We start from the raw sequence: 21,552 nt of genomic DNA, 5'->3' as shown, positions 1-21,552 counted from the left end.
GGTTTCGAACTAAAACCTTTGGCATTTTTTTATTTTACAAAAAAATATTGCAAAGAACATATCTTTGGTTCATTTTCCGCAACTTCAACAATCTTAAACAATAAATAATAGGTATCGTAGTGAAACAAAAATATTACATTAATTATTTTCAAAATATTGCAAAAATTGTTATTCCCTTCCTTAAATTATTGTCATAATATTTTTTAAAAATGAAATAAAAAGCACTTTTGTGCCGAATAAATCTTGGTAGACGAATGGGCGAATGAGACGACAACCTATACCTGGTTGTACACTGGTAATAACTCCATAAAATCGTTTTTTAATGCATTTACTCTTAAACAAGCCCTCTTTGTAATATATTAACAAATTGTTTTCAGTCGATTCATCCCATAGACATCCACTGCAAGACATAGGTCTCCCCCAAAAATAACTATGGGAGGCTATACTATAACTGCCACGCTTGGCAGGCAGTTTGGCAATCGCAATGTAATATTATGGTACGCAGAGGACACTGCTGCCAATCCTCTAGAAACTTGTTTGTCACCAGTGGCAATCCTATATAATTACATATGCACAGAGTGTGAATTACATATAAGACTGTTTCCCCTCTACAGGTAACTCCTCTGCAGCTGAGCTCCTACTGATTTCAGGTTACTTCCGAATATTTGATTTCATGAATTATAAGAATTAATTCGTAATTAAAATATTACAAAAGATATTAGGGTAATACGGATGATAACCAAGGCAGTTTTCCAGTTCTTTTAAACATGTGCCAATCGTAAAGAAAACGACTAACAATTATTACAATGAAAAATATAAGGATTATATTCACTATATTGATATAGCTTATAGGCATGTTGACATGTCCGTTACTACACACCAGTCCCAGAGATATCGTACTTATCTGAAACGAAAAAAAAATTATAATGAAAGATCATTTTGTTTTCCTCACTCACACAAAGATATTTAAGCAAGTTTTTAATGCGTCGTACGTTGTATAAAAATTGTTAATAATATAAAATAATACACTTGTCAATCTTTGTATATTTCTGTTTATTTTGGAAGATTTAATAAATGGGCGTATATTTAAGACTTTGAAGATGTTGATTAGCATAGATTTAAAATGAGATATATATTATGTAAAACATAAGTAAAAACACAGTATGTGCTGGACTAAATTTATTAAAATAATTTAACAATAACTTGTTCTGTTTACCAAGTTGTTATTATTTCCTATTGTTGTTGATTTGGCCTCGTTTGGTATTTTGTGTCTGTTTAATGGAGAGAGAAAAGAATAATTGTGGGAAAACCCACGTGTTACCTGTACATTTTTGCCTTATTTATCTTAAATTTTCTTTTCCAACTTTATTAAAACCTTATATCTATTGAAAAATTAACTGTAGAATAAGATATGAATAAAACTTACCTGTGCATAAGAAGTAGATTTATCTTCAGATTTTGGGCACCTTATATCCGGTTGATCGCGTATTACTCTTTTATATTTATGTAGCAACGATTGGAATCTGGGTATGAAGTGACAATCACATCTCCAAGGATTATGACCCAACATTACGTGCATTATGTTATTATTAACTTGAATTGCCTTGTCAAAAGCATATACTGGAATCTGTACGAAATTGAGGATTCTTTTAATTAAAAATAGAAAACGACTGGTGTAAATTTAAAATTAAAAAGCGTCTCAAACTTTATAGATATGGATCTAACCTATTTCGCCCGTAAATAGTCCGGTAAAATAAATAATATATCTTAGGATCTATGTTTTTTATCTTTATCTGTGTTGAAGGCTTGAGAGCCCTCGAGCACAGTTACTATAAATAGGTTTAAAAACTGAAAATGGCGGCTGGTAAACAGCAGTATCCCTTATCCTATCCTTCGTATTTATACACTTTATCTTAAATCACCTTGTTTATAAATAGAAAAACTACATTTAAAGTATACCACGATTAAGTGCCAGTTTCTTTTTAAATAGTATTCTAAACTAAAACATAAATCTTGTAAAGTACATTGTTACTATTTACTTAAAATTAAAGATATAGACCTAATATACACACTGTAACAATATGAACTAACTACTTTCTATATTTGTGTTGATTCGTGTAAAGTTTTTATTTCACAAATTTTTGTAGAACTATCAAGACACTGCTTTTAATTCTGAATCAATTCGTTGTAAATATTACATATATTTTGCGGTAACAAGATCGCCTTTATTACAGTAAAACGAGGGAGACAAGCTTATTCGGGATGTTCCGCGAATCAGCAAGCGCAGAAAACTTATAAACCAGGGGCTCCATTCGGGAGATCGTACGTTAACTATTACATGTCAAACCTGTCGATACATTGACATCGAGACATTGCGATTTGGCGGTAAAATTAGATTTTAATCAGTTTTGTATTCTTTAGTTATCTATGAAGATTAATTTAACTAAATCTAGAAACTCAGACGTCTCTCTTGACTATATATTTATAGCAAATTTAGATCAGCTTGTTATGATTTACCCCGAAACACTAAAGCTTTTGCTCAACTATATAGTGTTAACATAGGAGCGTCTCACCTGTTTCAACATATTGCCACGTAAGCTTAAAACTCGAAATGTACCGAACCACTCCGAACCCTCTAATTCTTTCACAGCTGATATGCTATTGTTATCCAGATATAAATCAGCTAGTTTCTTATAATGTGGATTCTGTATAATCATTCTTATCGTGTTTATCTGTAATAAATATTATATATTTATGTAAATTGAACAGTGAAAAGTCTAAAGAAATAAGAGATTATTTATTAAATTTCCTTAACTATTTATTCAAAGGCAAAATCAAGTGAAAGCCTATGATTACTGGTGAATAATTTTTATTGCATCTGACCGTCTCGCTGTCATCACGGCATCTAATATTAAATATTAATTAGGTGTAAACGTTCTGTGCTTATAGTCTGTCTGCGTTAAGAATGCACTAAATCATCATTGTTTGCCGTCCTGGCTACACTCCGTCGCCTATCAAATCGTTACTAATTAAACATTTCATTCTGTTACATCCAGCATGAGTTATATCCACTTATTATTCCCACTCTCGCCCACTCAGCGTTTCCACCCCAACACACCAAACGGTTGCCCTTTTATTCAAAGCCTTTTCCTAACAAATTATAAATAAATATTTTAAAAAAGGCTAATCAACGGAGATTCATAATAGTTCGCTACTGACAAACCGGAAGCACACTTCCAGACGCAAAGTGACAAACTTAACTAACACAGCGGGGCGTGCTTAGGACGACAGACAATGATAATTCATTGCATTATTAACGCGAACAGGCTGATGTAAGATTTATGAGTTAATAAAAGAAAATATAATATATGACATTGTAACATTGCATGTTAGCGTTTTATATATATATATATATATATGTATATATATATATATATATATATATATATAATTGAATACTTAAACAAATAAAAAATATAAGTGGAAGAAACGTTACATAATTTGTAATACAGCAAAAAATATTTGATCACTTAAAAAGGTGTACGCTCGCGTGCTAGCCGCGATAGTGTAGATCCATTTCCCGGGAGAAAGACCCTGGCCTCGGTCACGTTCACTATGTGACGTCTCACGCACCGGCGCTAATAAATTATAAATATAACGACCGGTACAATATATGGAGATGATGAAAACAGATGTGTGCATGATTTTACATACTAAACCTCACATAGTATTTTACTGAGTTGGACCGTACAGGCCATAGGATATTTTTTGACCTGACTTTCACTGCTCTATTAGTGGCATTTGCAGATTTTGCAGTTGCGTGGGGACGGGACGCTGAGTGTACTTATCGTAAACATCTTTTAGGAAACCGTAGCTTGCGTTGCAGGCAACTTTGGAAGCGTCGAATCGGATCACCGACCTTAAAAACGACGCACGATCCACGGAGTGACTAGTTCCAAAGGTATCCAATGACTTCGGCTTGGGCTGTCACTCATTAATAACAAGCAAGCGCACCTAAGAAGGCCGAAACTGGATTTGGTCGGTTGCTATTACTACTTCACAGAGAGTTAGCGCTGGGAGAAATGGCGGAAGTAACATCAGCAATGCTTCTATCTAGATTGGTCGAAGGTTGGCGAACCCTATGATATTTAAACCGACCTCGAATTCGACGTGGCGGGTTGGTTTTCGACCGGTTGTAGATCATAAGGTGATCGGTTTGTTCTTAACACTTTTGTCAAGTAGAAACATATATCGGTCTTACTCCAAAGTTTTCTAAGAGTGCGCATTAAGATATTACTTCTCCGATCAGATTTAAGATACTCGTTCTCTCTAAATAAGTAGTTCTCCTTTTTTTTTACCTAAATAATGTCTGTATACTGTTAAATTGGCATAAGTACTCATTGTAATCCAATTTAAAAATAATGCAGTTTGCCAGAACAAAATACAATGGGTTGATTACGCTTACAGTAATTAACTTATGATTTTGACAGGAACATTTGTTTACTTTTCCCAAACTAGGGCATTTTGGACTTCAAAAATAGTAATGTTTTTATAATAATTTAAGCGATTATAAATAGTCCTCCGCCCTGTTGTAAAATCAGTCCATTCTTAACAGCATTATAATTAAGTCACAGTTCAGTGTCTTACCAGTCTTAGTTAAGATATTACGCCTAAGTTTTATTTCTTTGCATTACATATTATATTTATTGTGACGCTGTGCTGTTTTCATTTTCAAGACTTCTTTCTGACCTCCAAACTTTACAAATTAACTTATGCACGTTTAGAAAAAAAGTTTATTAAGTAATACGATTAATTAAATCTTAAAACTTTTAATTATAATATGGACATTTAAATAATATAAAAATCACTCAAGTTTATACCGCATAATATCCATATTTATTTTTTGTTCAAGACACATAATACAATTTTTTTTTGAATTATAACTCAATGAATCGTTGACTTTATCTGGGTCGCACAATTTTTTTACTAAATGAAATATGATATTTCAAACGATGTCAAGCGGTTTTATTGAAGTTCATAAATTTACTGCTTTTGTTTACAAAACACTCAATGGACCAATTGTTTTCTGCTTGCTCGAACGTGGTCAATGATCCAATTTGATTTAGATTCTTATAATATATAAAAGATATAAATGCGTACTACCAAAAGTAATATTTAAACGTGATAGCTAAAATTCAAGTTTACTTAAGATCGTCTCTGGAAAATCGACAAATAGGACTATTTTACCTTATTATTTTCCAGTCTTAACGTTGTGGTTCCGGGTGGTAATGTTGCCGGAGGTACTTCTAAACGCCTGTTTGAGCAGTCGACAGTGATCATAGGTATCACAGCCCCTTCACGATCGGACACCACGTGAGTCATTGCACACGCGCACGGCGCAGGACATGTTCGGCGCACCATCTAATAAGCAGAAAATGTCTTAAAAGTTTAAATATAGTCTCAAAATCATTAACGTTTTTATTTTCGTAATTACAATTTTTTTCCGATTAATATTTACATTTATTAATATACAAGGTGTTTAGTTATGTGTAAAAGATTTAAAAGGACCTAGTATTAGCACATTAGCGGACAATAATGTATGGTACACATTATCTAAAAATCAATGGTTTTATAAATAATAAATAACTTAATAATAAAAAAGTTTAAAAAATCGTTTTGAACGTTCGGATTATTACATACAGTAATTATTATTTACTATCTGTCCCTGTAGAATTTGTAATTCCAGAAGTTAATAGCCTATCGCATTCCAATAAAATAATTAATGTTACATATTTCAATGTGATTACTTTATACGAGTTGATTGGAAATAGGAATTATTTTAATTTAAGACCAACGGACTGTGATAACCTAAGCACGACAAATTCCACCGGACAAACAATATTTTTCAATGACAAAAAAAATGCTTGAATCAATATCACACTGTTGTTACAGTTTTGGCTAATCGCAACCTAAACTAAATTTATAAACATAAGACTGTTTGTCTTTTTTCATACTTATTCTACGTCTATATACTAAGTCCGGCCGTTATCACTGTTATAATTAAAAATAAACTAAATGCTATTTTTGAACTTGGAATATGTCATTATATGATTGTTCATCGTGTTTTTATTTTCGCGCCAATATATTGTCTCCGCCTAGACGGCTTATTGTTTGAGAATGACTTCGGGATTAAGTTCGCCGTTGTACATGCAAATAGTGCTATAAATGAATAAATGGCCTTGCAGCGGGTGTCTATGAGCTGAAACGACAAAACCTAAGCTAGATTATAGAGGATAAAGTTTAAAATTTTATCACATTCTTTATTTATATTCTCTTTATACTCGCTAAAATAAGTATAATTTATCTAAGTTATATTTCTAACACGTAATGTTTGATAATAAAGTTAATTGTAAAAATTTTCCAAAAACGGCGCTCCAATAAACCTAAACATAAAGCCATTTGCGTAATGTTCGGTAAACTGTGACATCACGAAACTGATGTCCGAAGATTAAAAGGCAAGTGGATTGCTAGCCGCGGCTACGGTTGACAAATAGAACGAAGGACGCCCTAATGACAATCCAATTAGTGTGTTACCTCACCTAGCTCTGTATATTTGTACGTACAAGATCCATAAACCAGGTGTCTAATAAACTTAAATTCCGCAACTACTCCAATACCGATTTTTTTTTATTCAAAAATTGGTGGTAATATTCAGGATTTATATATATGAATACTCTTTTGTTTCTGTTAAAAAATATTAATTTAAGAAATAATATTTCTTGAACTTGAGTCTAAAAAAAGTATAAATTTGCAAATTGTAAATAACGTTTTCTTGACTCCAACTTAAACATTTTTCGATCTAAAATATTTAGTTGCTATGTTAGGAAAGTTGCGGCTAAACGTTTTCTTTGTTGTAACATTAAGTATGTTTGCCAAATACGACTCACCAAATATTAGACTTTCGGCCGGATCTTAATGTCGTTTTTAGCGATTTGAAATACGCAATGGTGTTTTTGTAGCAAATTGCTATTCAAATTATTATGTACATAAAGACCTGTTGATGATTTTTATTATATTCTTAATGTACCAACGAAATTCTGCGATAAAAACAACCAAAAAATGCGACCTTCCTTATTTTAGGGGTTTCGCACTTAGCAATGGAAACAACTGTTAACCTTTCTGGCTTTTACAACTTCGTCAAACTTCGGCGAATTACAAATCCGCGAGATATAAATTTAAAAAAAAACCTGCGTACGACGAGACTCCTGACATCTCGTAACGACTAAGTGATATCTACTCGGTTGTCGAAGGGAGGCGTGAATCTCTTCCACGATGATCATCAGCTGTATTCTGTCTGAGGCGAGTGAGTCAGTGCGCTGATCAACGCGATGATTGCACGTTCTTGATACTCTGATACTGGTACGTTTAAAAATAACATTGATGCTGGCGTTGGATATGTAAAATTATATCATATTTTACGTAAAAATAGTGGACTTATGAAAAAAAGCAATTTCGTTAATTTCAATATTGAATTTACCGACCGTCGACGTAATTAAGGTGACTAAACGTCACTGGATATGGGCAGTGCAAGACGGGTCATTGTTGCGATTTTTAGGGGAGACCTATGACTTGTAGTGGGTACCTATCCGCTGACATTTTCTATCACTTTATTTTTATTATAACCACTTATAAGAATAATCATTTGTCAAAACCATTAAATACTTGTACTATGTCTTTGCCACTACGTATCAAATCAAATCAAATATAGATAGTATATATACGTAGTAGTCTCTCAGGCTAGGCGGCAATTGATTCCGGTCCCATTGGCTTTCCTTTCGCTGCGCCCCGCCGGACGGAGTCCTATCCGTGGCCCGGTAGTTAAACCTCTAAGCAACTCTGAAAGCCATGCGAGCCTAGACTGCAGAGATCGTTACCTACAATACAATCCCATCGAGGTCGTTCAACCGTGACGCTGCGTAAGACTGATTCAATTTCTTAAGCTTCCAGACGACTCGATGACAATAAAGCAAACATAATGCGAAGTAACTTGCAGCCAAACCCAACCAGATAAACCAACTCGTAGAATAACTGGACTCGTTAACCTCTCTATTGGTTATGACCCGTGAATATTATATATAGAATGGAGCGTTTCCAGAATTTCTTCCGCCACTTATTCCAGCGCTAACTTTTTCCGCGGTATCAAAGAGGCAATAGCTACCAACAAAGTCGAGATTTGGCCCTCTCTCGCGACCTCGAACTTTACTAACTAAAACGAGGTTCAGACTAAGCGCCGTCTACGCCTTACGAGGGTGAATCAAAAAATTCTTGGAATCAATATTAAAAAATGCAAAGATTTAAATAATAATATTTTATTTTTGTAGAAAAATAACCTCCCTCCAATGCAATGTATTTAGAATAACGCGTTTCTAACTTCCTTATTCCTTGTGAAAAAAAATTATTTTCTTGACTCTCGAAAACGTCCTCTACGGCAGCTATAACCGCGTCATTATCGTGAAATTTTGTTCCACGGATTTACTCTTTTAATTTTGGAAATAAGTGAAAATCACTTGGGGCTAAGTCCGGAGAATATGGTGGGTGGTCAAGGAGATTGAAGCCAGCACAGCGGATTGCGTTGAGCGCAACTTCCGATCGATGAGCAGGAGTGTTATCTTGAAGGAACAACACGCCCAACGACAGTTTTCCACGACGTTTTTCTTTAATCGCTTCACGCACTTTCGGGATTAAATTTGCATAATAGGGTCCAGTAATCGTCTGGCCTTTTGGCATGTAATCAATAAAAAGGATTCCTTCACTATCCCAGAACACAGAGGCCATAACTTTGCCAGCGGTAGGAGCAACTCGAAATTTCTTAATAGATGGAGAGGATGGTCGTTTCCAAGACATGCCTTGTCTTTTAGTTTCAGGATCAAAATGGTGGACCCACGTTTCATCCATGGTGACAAGACGACGGCAAAAATTATCCGAATCACGCTGGAACATTTCGAGATTAGGCTTGGAAATTTCCAAACGTCGCTTTTTGTTTTCGTCGGTTAACATTCGTGGCACCCATCTTGCAGACACTTTTTTGAACCCCAGTGAATCAATTAAAATGGATTGAACGCTACCAAAAGATATCTTTAGGATCTCAGCTATATGTTTTATAGTCATTCTTCTGTCTTCCAAAACCAGATTCTCAACCTTTTTGACATTTTCTTCTGTAACGGAGGTTGAAGGCCGCCCAGAACGCGGGTCATCTTTACAGCTTGATCTACCTCTTTTAAATTCAGCCACCCAGTACGCAACCGTAGAATAGGGTACAGCATCACCCCCTAATGTCTGCTGAATGTCCAAAAAAATTTCCTTCGTAGACATTTTTTTCAAACTGAGATATTTTATCACCGCACGTAACTCACTTTTATCCATAATTTTGACTTTTTAGCAACTCGTTGCACAAAAAAAATTATTACATGCGAACGAACTGACAAAAACAAGTGACAGTCTGCATAAATATAGTGTGATAGACACTCTTTAATTTGAATATCGAACTTGATCCAAAAAGGTTTCATATATATGCACTTCTAAGAACTTTTTGATTCACCCTCGTATGTTTTCAATACCAATAGGTTACCAAAATTATAATTAATAACAACAATAAAATAATCTCAGACAATGAACCATTGAAAAAGAAACATTTGTAGACAACATCTGGACACCGCGAATTAATATTCCACATAGAAACAGCAAGGCTAAACGGCTCTTTTAATTAGTTATTTTGGCCACTTTTATCTACACTTTACGCGCCTTTATGGCGCCTTGTTAAGTTAAGAAAGTTTGGTGTTTTTGACAAACATTTGTTAAATCAATTACTTCTTTTTATTAACCTTGCCATCATTACCTTATAGACTTTCTAAAAACAAATTCTATATGAATTCGATATGATAATTTGAATTAAACATTTATATGGTCGTCACTCCAAAATTATTCCCTAATCCTTAATCCTTATGCATAAAGTACCGTCATTCTTTCTAATTACTACTAATAATATTTTATAAGCACTCTTTAAGTCCCAGAAAACAAACCGTGAAAGTTCTGATCTCCAATTTGCAATAGTAATAAATTTATGAATTAAAACACCAAACTGATAATTGAAGTCCATATATATTTAAGACGATTAATGTTTAATCATTAAAAATTATCACTTCTTGTTAAAATTTCTCCATAACTTTGCAGTGATATTCATGTTACATTCCACAGCTTAAATTAAACACAATAATAACAAAGCTAATTTGTTTTGGCCTTGTTTGTTGTTACCTTTATAATATCCATTACTTTATGAAGCGGTTTTCCTTTGTAAAGCCTTTGATTACATATAAGACGATAATAGTCGACTATACGTCGCCTTACAGTACTGTTATCTTGCTCAATTGCCAGCCAGTCTAGTCCACCATCACTACAATCCCATTTATTATCTGTAAATGATAACTCTTAAAAAATCTTATTGAATTAGAATTAAAACAAAGACCCAAAGTATAATTTATGATAAATAAGGGTGGAATAATTTACTGTGTTAAAGATATTAAACGTTTCGTTATCATTATAGGTATTGTTAAATTAGGTATAATTAAATTAAGTTAAAATTATGTCACGAGGCTAAGGAAATTATTGAATATTTGTGTGTGTATATCCCCATCATTTGATTTTAATAACACGAACCGCTCTAAAATAACTGTTTTTCATTGCATAAAGAAACATTAACATAGCGTATACAAACAAATAATAACAGTTGAAATAAAATCTGTTGATGTAAGTTCGCAAATCTCAAATTTATTAAAAAAAAAACTACTAAGAATTTTAAATATAAAAATAAATAATTTTGTATATTGCTAACGCCGCTACACAGCGCCTTATGTATGCGCGAGGCAAGCCGGGGGGAGGCCACTATGTCACATCAGCCATTCGTCAACGACTCCAGCCTTGCCACGCTTTCTTCAGATGCGGTAAAGCTGTTTCGGCTTCACTAAAGTAAATAAGTATTAGTTCACTTACTGCTCAGATGCACTTTTTCCAACAACGGTGGTCCCTTTATCATAGCAGCTTGCATATGTCTTAACACATTACCGCGTAGATCCAGTTCGCGTAGTTTACGCATACCGGACACAAGTTCCGCCGGAACTTCCCATAGTGAAGTTAATCCGTGTAAGCCAATTTTCTGAAAAAAAATTACAAAATTTTGGTTATATGATATTATATGATATATATATATATATATAAATATATATATATATATAAATATATATATATATACAGGTCTTTTCCATATCGACGAACATTCATTGGTCTACGATGAAGTTGGGCTAAAACAATCTAAAATTAAGTACACTGTGAAATATGTGTGTATGTATTATATATATATATATATATATATATATATATATATATATATATACATACATACATGTGTGTGTATGTATGTATGTGTGTTTAAATAATAGATTATAGAAATATTTATAAGACTATTATGGGGTCTTATCAAAATGGCTATCGTAACACGATGACTGCTAAAAGTAATGACGTGTTAGCATTATTAAGAACTTTTAATACATACTAAACTTCTTAAATCAACTTAAGTGATTATGTATGCTGGATTCGAAGCTATTACATAGTTTTTCATTCTGAGCAATGTTTATGGGTTTAAATATTTTAAGTTAATTTTTAATCAGGCCTTGTTATAATTCTTGAATCATTAGATAATTGCTGTCACGTTTTATAGTTTTAGTAATCCGCTTTATAAAGCAGTCATTACTCACCTTCATTGATATAAGGTATTATAGGATGCGTGGTATTATCAACAATGTGCCTGCCAGATGCGGGCAATAGAGTGGCCCTATTGTCAGTAGGACAGAAGTGGGCGTCGCAAGGGAGACAGAAGGAGACAGCTCTTTACCTGCACTGGTCGGTGGAAGGTCAATCTGATTTCGCGTACCGCGTAGACTACATTATTTTGAACGACCACTCAAAGCTATACAGTTGTGTAGTTTTTTCTAAAATAGTCATATTCATTTCTAAGTTTATTACATTGTTATCTTAGTTATAGATTTATATAAATTGAACCGTGGGAAGACCTCAGTATTACAATATGACTTTGTAATTCAATATTCGATCACTATTACACACTTAATTATTTACTGATTTATTTTTAATTAAGATTATTCGCTATATATTCTTTATAACATAGCGATCAAACGAACAGAGCGTTTTTTTGTGAGTGATTTAGATGGAGATGTCAGATACTTTTAGTTATTCCCCTTTTTCAACAATTCGTGCTCTCATTAACATTAGGTTTCTAAAGTTTTTACATCATGATAGTGTACAAAACAGCGTGTAAACTCTGCTATGAGATCGTTGCATTCACGTCCTTTAATTTTATTATTGTGGTTTATTATGATCATCATTTCAGTCGTTGAAAATCTACAGCTAGACATATACCTCATACTTTTTCTTCTTTTCAGCCAATAGATGCTCCTTCTCGCGACATTGACTTTATCGTCCGACTTACACTAATATCCGTTGTCGCCACTCGAGAACTCTCACAGGTAATAAAGACAAAATTATTTTATTCAACACTGGAACTTTTAAGAGGACTTTTATTGACTGTCAACTAATTTTTTTTAATCAAATTTATTTCTGACTTTACTCTGCTTAGCTAGATGTTATAGTTGTGACGAAGAAGCAACAAGAAATGCCACTACGACATTTATTTTAATAAAGTTTAACAATAATGATTTATACATACAATCTTTATCAGATATTGCCAAAATCGAAATAATCTCTAAAGCAACGCATATTCTAACTTCTATTTTCGTATAAAATTAATTTCGTTTAAATTCACTGAGTCAAATATTAAATGCGCATTTATAACTCACGGGAAACTATTAACACAGTGTTTATACTAAATTTTATGTTGCTATTATACAAGCACAAGTATTATAAAATTTTGTTGATCTTGTGCTATTGATATAAAGTTTGTTATTGTAAGAAGCAGTTCCAAAGCGATCATCTGCTAGTGAACCTTTTTAAAAGAAACAATTTGTTTTAATCGAAAATTCTTATGGGAATTTACAAATGAATGATAGAATTTTTTACTTACAGATGTTCTAGTAGAGTAATTATTTCATTGTATAATTACTACAACCAACGTTTGTTTATTTGATTTCATAAATTTGACATAGTGATTTAAAAAAATTAATATAATAAATTAGATTTTTAAATAAATTACTCGCGTAAATACTTTCTTATTGACAATGATTTTACAGACTTGAAAGAGCAAAGGGAAATTACATTAACATATTTAGTTAATTTTATTTCATCATTTGCGGTTATTATTTTCAGCTGTTTACATTTGGCCCGTAATATGAGTGTGTTTTAACTTTAATACTTAATTTATGCAAATTGAAATCCGACCATAACAAGCCGGGAAATTTATTCTAAGCATATCGCACTAGTAAACGTGGGTTGTTTTTTTTATTTAAATTAAATTATTTCAGAATATAATTGTTTAGATACTAGATTAATTTTAATGTGTTAATTATTTGTCGTGTGTTTCACAACGCACAGAATTCGCTGTAAATTGCTACTCTTTCAAGTCTTTAGCTCTAAATCAAGCAGTGGGAGCACCGAATACTTTATGAAGGGTCTACTTCCTAGCATTTGAACTATTAATCTTTCATAAATAAAATTTGCTTTTACTTCTCTATACATATATTATTATATTACAAGGAAAAAAATTACCTTGATTCTTAAATAAAACCGTAACACAAGCCAAGTACTCCCAAAGCGACCCACACCTTATATTATATATATATTTAATGGAATCAGGCGTTACCTTGCGGAAGTCCATCCTAAGCAAGAAAAGGACCAATATTTAGCCTATTCCGCACATGCAGTGGTAGTCGTGCAACAAAGTGCACCGCCCGCCAGCCCGCTGGTATGTTACCGGTGTAACTAATCGGTATTAGTGCCAAACACAGAGTGGACTCTGTGTTTGGCACCAATTGGTGTAACATAACTCCTGAAGATGCCCCGTGGAGGGGTGAAACACGTGTTCAGTAATTTGGCGGTAGCGGTTGTGTGATTTGCATTGTTTGCCGCATACGCATTTATCAGCGGGCTGGCGGGCGGTGCACTTTGTTTCACGACTACAACTGCATGTGTGAAAGAGGCTAAATATTGGCCCTTTTGTTAATTATATATATTAAAATATCATAATAATTCAACAAAAAATACCATTGCGTTATAGGTTTTAGGAGTACGGTATATGTTCCAATCTGTAATTAAACACTGTTGTGCGATGTAAACCTAAACGTTGTTTTAGTCTTAACGGAATCGTCTTATTAAAAAAAAATTACTCTCGCGGGAAAATTATTATTAAGGGTTCCGTCAGCCGCGCGACGTATCAAATAGCTATGCCGTTTGCTAAGCGTTCCTCAAAGCACAATGTCCGTTGTGACGCCGTTCCTCGAACCACGTCGTCATCGTTGGTTGTGACAGCGTTCTTCAAGGCAAGTCAAAGACAAACAAAGCAAACTTTCAAAAAAAAGTCGACTTCGCACAAAAAGTGCCGTCAGTCACATCCCGTGATTTAACAATTGTGCGATAGGAATATAGCTTCTAGTGAGACAGCTGCAGGGTAAATGAAAGCGGTGATTAAAACGTTTATAACTATACTCACTTCAATCTTGCTAGACTCTTCAAAGCGGCCTTTAAACATTGTTAGTACAGTGCAATTGATGAGTTCCAGATATTGTATTTCAGGAAAATGATGACGAAGGCGGGCCACGTTGAAACATTCACCCGGCCAGCTTACAACTTTAAGATGTTTTATTTCGTAACTGTTTAAAAAAACGATACTTGTTTTATTACATTACATCCGTCGTAAAAACATTTTTATTGCAATATCTAACGTTTTGAGTTACAGAACTGACAACATCGTAGGCAGATATTAAACGATTCGTCAAGTCACAGCAATAAAAATTAATTAAGGCTAAATATACCACATACTTGTCACTTTTACAAATTGTCACATTATTATTGAATCATAGTTTATTCTTATAAACATCTTTTTGTTTTTCTCTTAGCCTTAGATACTTAGAATATGACATAAAAATAATGACAAGACAAAAAACATTATGTTGAGTTGAACTATGTGTATACATAGATACGCAAAAATTTGTTTTAAAAATAGTTTTTGACATTAGAAGTTTGATAAAATAATTTTGAAATTTCGTGGGTTAACTATCTACATACGTTTAACTGTAAAACCAGTTTTTTTGTTAGGGCGCGTTTTCTCTAGGTAAAACAAATTGTTACTAAATGACTTTATTAAAACTAGAATTAACAAATGTTCAAATTTTAGTATCAGTTAAAATTAATTCTTAATAATATATAAAATGGGTTCTAACAAAAAACTAACAGGTTGTCAAATATCTCCCTTCCGCTTTTTTGCTCTTTATTCAATGCTTTATAAAAAGTGTAACACTTTTGTGTGTAGTGTAGTGATCGGATTTAGTTCAAATATGCGCCGTTTTGTTCGATAATCTGTTTCCATCTAGACGGCAACTTCATAATACCTCCCTCGTAGAAGCCCCCCTCCTTATTTGCGAAGAACTCGGACAGCCACTTTTCACAAACCTCTTTTGAGTTCAACTTTACACCACCAAGGGCGTTCGCCATGGACAGGAACAGGTGGTAATCACTTGGCGCTATGTCCGGGCTATATGGTGGATGTGATAAAACCTCCCATCCGAGCTCCCGTAGCTTCTGACGAGTCATCAACGAAGTGTGTGGTCTGGCGTTGTCCTGGTGGAACACTACACCCTTCCTGTTGGCCAATTCTGGACGCTTCTGGTCGATCGCCTGCTTCAAGCGGTCCAGTTGTTCGCAGTAGATGGTAGAATTAAGCGTCTGGCCATATGGGAGCAGCTCATAGTGGATGATTTCCTTCCAATCCCACCAAACACACAGCAAAACCTTCCTGGCCGTCAATCCCGGCTTGGCCACTGTTTGGGACGATTCACCGGCCTTCGACCACGACCGTTTTCGCTTGATATTGTCGTATGTGATCCATTTTTCGTCGCCAGTCACCATCCGCTTCAAGAATGGGTCGAGTTCGTTCCGTTTCAGCAGCATATCGCAGGCGTTGATTCGGTCCAGAAGGTTTTTTTGCGTCAAATCATGCGGCACCCAAACATCAAGCTTTTTTTTGTATCCAGCCTTCTGCAGATGGTTTAAAATGGTTTGGTGACTAACTCCCATCTCCTGGGCGATGTCACGAGATGCCACATGCCGGTCTAACTCGATGTAGTCCATGATTTGATCGGTATTTGTCGTCACAGGTCTTCCGCCGGCTGGCTTATCCATGGTGTCGTTTTCGCCGGCTCTGAATCGTCGAAACCATTCCTCCGCGGTTCGAAGTGATAGAGTACCATCCCCCAAAACACCATTAATCTCACGGAACGTTTCTCTAGCGGATTTGCCTTTAACGAAGGAAAACTTTAAAATAGCGCGAATTTCGGCGTTAGTGAACTCCATGTATACACGTCTATAACTGTTGAACGCAATATCCAAACTAATCATGCATAGCGTCGTTTTGTAGGTTATGTGAAGACCTTTCAAATTATGTATAGTATTGCCAGATACGAGCTCTGTAGCGCTTTGTACATAGCCGCGAAATTCAAAAGACAAAAAGGCGGAAGGGAGATATTTGACAACCTTATATAATGTATATGTGTTCAACTGTGACATATATATGTTACAGTTGAACACATATACATTTTCATTAAAACGTGGGCGTAAAGTCTCAAACCGTATAATACGCCCGCTGAAATACAATATAACAAATAACAACATTATTATTTTCGTGAATCAATTCTCAATAGAAACCCAATCCGAATTCAAATCGGTGACGCGACCAAGTCAGAACAATTGTCGTTCGTTATAAAAGCTTATAACTACTTACTAGAATCGCATAAAAGTGATCAGATTTAATTTTTTTTTTTCTAATAACAAGTTTCATTAACATTGTATAGTACCAACTTACTTTACACCCTTCATCCATTCGCTTGTAAAACCTCCCCTGCATAACAGTCGACCGTGTTCTTGAATGCAATTTCCTTTTCTCGTATATTCAGCGAGCGAACAAGTTCTACTTATAAATAAATTATTTCTTCTTTGCTGTACTATTGAAGTTGGATCACCAAGTTGTACGAGTAATAATAATGTTACGATTTCTGGTACTGAAAAAAAAGTCCAACGTGATTTTTTTTAACCCGTGAAATTGAAAACAAAAATTAATAATTTTCATTAACATTCAGAAAACTCCGGATGCAGGCTGCTTCCAACAGGTCCTATTGGAAATCGATGAGGCCTTGTATCGGCAAGGCACATCCTATGACTAAAATGACGGTGATAAACTGCTTATGTAGTTAGAAATAAGTACAAAAAAAGTCTGGAAACCCTCATTTATATAAAATAAAGCAGAACTAATGTTTTCATGAGGTCACCAAGAAATCATTTAGAATTATTATTAGCTTTACTAAGACCATATTTAAAAGAACCATTAAAAGAATCGTATAAAAACCTCAAAGAGACATTTCCTAGCACCCAGATTTTTCGTTATTTTATTGAAGAAATAAATGTACATCCACCAGAAGACGTCCTATGGCTCAAATGATGATGAAACTTTATTTTCTGTTACGGGTAAGTTATGTTTGTAGAAGTATATTTTCCCTAAATTTTATTAATTAAATAAATAACTCCTCAGGTTATAATCAGTACAAACAACATTTTAACGAATCAAGAATCCTGAAAAAAGCAAAATGTGACATCTACAGTTTAGTACGTGAACTGTATAAGATTTAGTGTGCACATACAAAAAAACAAATAGTTTAAATAATAATAATGTTTATCTCCTTAACACCCAATATTACATTAAAACCCACTGCTTAAAAAATACTACACTAGGCACACCCTGTCTCGTAGAATGAGTTGAATTTGTAATTTCACTGGAGTACAACGTACACTGAAAGTTAAGGAAATACGACAAAGAAAAATGTGAAAGGCTACAATACGATATTATAATCATTTGAAGCTGTTCATTTCATTTTCAGTTTGTGAACAGGATCAAGTTAACAGTTCTTCTGTGATGTTATTTTTACCGATGTAATGTTTACGGCTGTGGTTTTTTTTTTTGCATTTCGTTAAATTTGTTACATTAATAGAGCTTCGTATAGAAATTGAAGCGTTACGCGAATACCTACCGAACTGGAGTGACTTATATTGCAAATACACGTTTAGTCGTTAGGTATTTAAATTGAAGAATAGAAGAACCTTTTTTGTGTCATTGCCTTTATAATGAAAGATAATCCTCATGCAAAGGACGTGAAATTCTTTAAAAACGGTATTTGCAGGGATATGTTGAATATTTTCTTTTAGTGATCCTTATGCTAGTCCTCTGACTATTTCCAAGCCAAAAGGTGCGATGTTTCTACTCCGCTACAAGTTAATATCCAATACGAAAAAATAAATTCGCGCAAGTAGAATTAAATGTTTTTTAAACGTTTATGATTAGTATATTACGAAGAATCTTGAAGAAGCACTTTCTTTACTCGGGCTACAGTGGTCAGGTATGTTCTTCGAAGAAAAGATTTTCGTTAACATTGCACGAAATATGTTTGCCTACATACCAAAAGTGAGTACGATTCCCGCCAAAGATACTTATTTACTAGCTGACATTGTTCTTATTTACAGAATTTATTAAATAAAAATCAGAAAAAAACAACAAAGTTTTATTACGTTGTTAAACATAGTCTAAAACTTTCGAGACCCTCGTTATAGATCCACTTCTTTAAATGCCTTAGTTAAAAAGTATTAATGGGCAAATATAACCGGTGTAAAGGAATAACCCAATTAAGGTACATATCACGTTTATCCCTTTTTTTTGTTACTGAAACCAGCTTCGTTAATTCTTTGAGATGAAAGGAAATGCAAACGAGGTCCTTAGATTTTACCATGATAAACCGAAAATACGTATAAGAAAATAGGCTTTTTGCTGCTGTTTACAGTAACTTGTTTTTTTTTCACGAGTTTACATATGTGCACGAGTACACGAGTGTGCATCATAATTTCAGTCATAGGACGTACACAGTCGGACATGAACCACCTCCATAGATTTACTATAGGATCGTTAAAAAATGGAAGGTTAAAAAATAAACACGAAACTAATGTCATTAAGTATGACTATCATACATAATGGAAATTATTCTTATTATAAAATATTATTGATTTAAATGTTCAAATATTAACGTCAATTGCAACTAATACCTAAACATGGCAGCCTCAAATTGACAATAATTGTATTAACACATACCTGACAGCAATGTTTTGTTTGTATTATTATTTCATGAGTTCGTGACAGAGATATTTATATCTAACAATTGAAGTAATTTTAGTAATATTCGTATATAATATTGGAATAATAGTAGAATATTTCAAGTTAGTAATGAGGACTAAAGAGAAGATCCCAGCATTAAATAGAATGATAACACAAAATATTAAAGATATTCAATTTTTACGTAAATGTTTTAATTAGTATTCGTAATAAAATACATCAGGAAATAATTCATCCCCAGGCATGTTTTCACTCTAAAACCAATGTCAGGCAACGTTTAAACTCGAGAAGCATTTACAACAAACAATTTGTTACTTCGTCACAATTTTCGATAGACTTTTCTTTGATTTTGTTAACGTCATCAGTATTTTATGCTTTATTAAATTATTAAACAAATAACACAGGCTGGCCTTATAAATCAAAAAACCTTAATATTATCAGTATATGGCCACTCAAGTCTCGCATACAATTACCAGCAATATCGGAAATAGATCACCTCGTGGAGTACGTACAACCCTAACCGTTCGATCAATCCGCTTTTATGGTATTAGTATATTGAAATTCCTACCAATTGCGGACTGTGAGGTATATGTATGTATCCATAACAGCCTCTTAGAAAATTTCTTCAAAAGACTATAGAAACTATGTACGGCTATTTATGGCCATTTATGGCCATTTATTTATGGTCATGGCTGCGCAATGAATTTTACCAATATGCACAGTTTGTTTCTGTTTACATTCAAAACGACTGAGTTTTACAAGTCTTATACTTGTGCAAGCAAGAGTAAGTAGAACTTAATTAGCTACAGATTACATAGGCACTATCAAATCTATCTAACTTACAAGGCGTTGAATTTTCACTAACATTAGGCCACAAGACGTACGCTGTTCCACATAAGCCTAGCCTCCACAGATTTCCAATAGAACTGATTGGAAGAGGTCTGTGTTCAGCATGTTCCGACAGCCTTAACAAGGTCATTTCTCCACTTTTTTTTATACGTCTTAAGCTGCGTTTACTGGTCCGTGTGCTCTACTCCGGAACCTCCAATAAAATCCTCAACCAAAGTACTAGTCAATATCACCTCTATCGATTATCATAATACCTCAATTCTCGTCATAGTAATACTTTTGACTATCTTTTAACTTTGTTTATTAAAATTATATTTTCTTAAGAAAATAAAATACTAAAATAGTTAAAATGTTTGGTTAAAAAATTATCTTTTTTTAACAAATGTAATTTTTAATGAACTCCTTCATCGAATTGTAAGAAGTACATTAAGTAAAATTTAATTCTTTATTCATCATACAGCTCGCTGCCCTTTAATAACAATTTAATTTAATATATTATCATTATCTACATGAAGCCGTCGTCAGATACAGGAAATCAATAGAAAAAGATGTTATCAGTTGTTAGATTTCAGGTGTTCAGCACGTCACTGTCATCAAAGATTATATCACCTAGAAATATTCCCAAACATTTTTTTATTTTAAACCATCTATAAATCTTCAAACTGAACATATGTAAAGTTAGTTTCAATCATTATTTTCTAATGGCTGGTAAAACATTAAAGAAAGAAAATGCCATTGTTCATGTAAAAAATTTCTTAGTTTTCCTTGATAACGGTACAGAAAGATTATCTGAATCATTATACACAGGCGAAAGATATAATTAATGTTAATACATACGCTTCATCTTCACTTTTTCAATAAAGTTCCTTTTAATCATATAAAACAATCGTAATAAATATTATATTAAACTTTAAATACATCTATTGAAACAAACACAGCAACGAGCATTTCACTAATAATGTCAATTGAACATTTTGTATGAAGCTCTAAATTTATTATTCTTTGTTTCAACTCTAATACAGTCAAAGTTTCTAACGAAAATCTCATTAATTTTCACCTCGTGTGATAACGTACCGCGAGGACGGCACTCCAACCGTGACTGAGAGCCTGAAAATGAAAATCTCAAATAAAGATACTGGGAAACTACGTAACAGGATTAATAACCAATTTGGCGAAAAACGTAAACCGTCGCAGCTTTTTAATAAATCACAGATAAACAAAAAAATTCAAGCATGTAACTTAGAATGGGTGTAATGTTT

The 21,552-nt window shown here is 33.6% G+C and overlaps 1 protein-coding gene across 1 annotated transcript; it reads right to left on the bottom strand.

Annotated features, from left to right (window-relative positions):
• Nucleotides 1–70: 70 nt before the first annotated feature.
• On the bottom strand, nucleotides 71–21,355 carry swi2 (Protein singed wings 2). The gene is made up of 9 exons (XM_068777473.1): nucleotides 21,131–21,355; nucleotides 17,096–17,291; nucleotides 14,729–14,888; nucleotides 11,047–11,209; nucleotides 10,312–10,469; nucleotides 5,248–5,421; nucleotides 2,574–2,732; nucleotides 1,427–1,627; nucleotides 71–904 (listed from the first exon to the last, which is right to left on the bottom strand). Exons 1-9 carry the CDS (start codon nucleotides 21,168–21,170, stop codon nucleotides 719–721), a joined length of 1,437 nt encoding a protein of 478 aa, XP_068633574.1. The 5' UTR covers nucleotides 21,171–21,355; the 3' UTR covers nucleotides 71–718.
• Nucleotides 21,356–21,552: the final 197 nt, after the last annotated feature.

Source organism: Battus philenor, unplaced genomic scaffold, assembly GCF_028537555.1.
Source record: "Battus philenor isolate CCGP_79_NKW_IND1 unplaced genomic scaffold, ilBatPhil1.0.hap1 SCAF_13, whole genome shotgun sequence".
Taxonomy (NCBI): domain Eukaryota; kingdom Metazoa; phylum Arthropoda; class Insecta; order Lepidoptera; family Papilionidae; genus Battus; species Battus philenor.
This window is presented reverse-complemented; position numbering and strand designations above follow the sequence as displayed.

Coding starts and splice junctions, on each gene's coding strand:
- swi2 (XM_068777473.1), bottom strand. CDS start 21,170: ATGATTAAAAGGAACTTTATTGAAAAAGTGAAGATGAAGC. Junction 11,210..14,728: donor AAGAGTCTAGCAAGATTGAA/GTGAGTATAGTT, acceptor ATTTTTTTTCAG/AAAATTGGCTTACACGGATT. Junction 5,422..10,311: donor AAGTAATGGATATTATAAAG/GTAACAACAAAC, acceptor TCTGCTTATTAG/ATGGTGCGCCGAACATGTCC.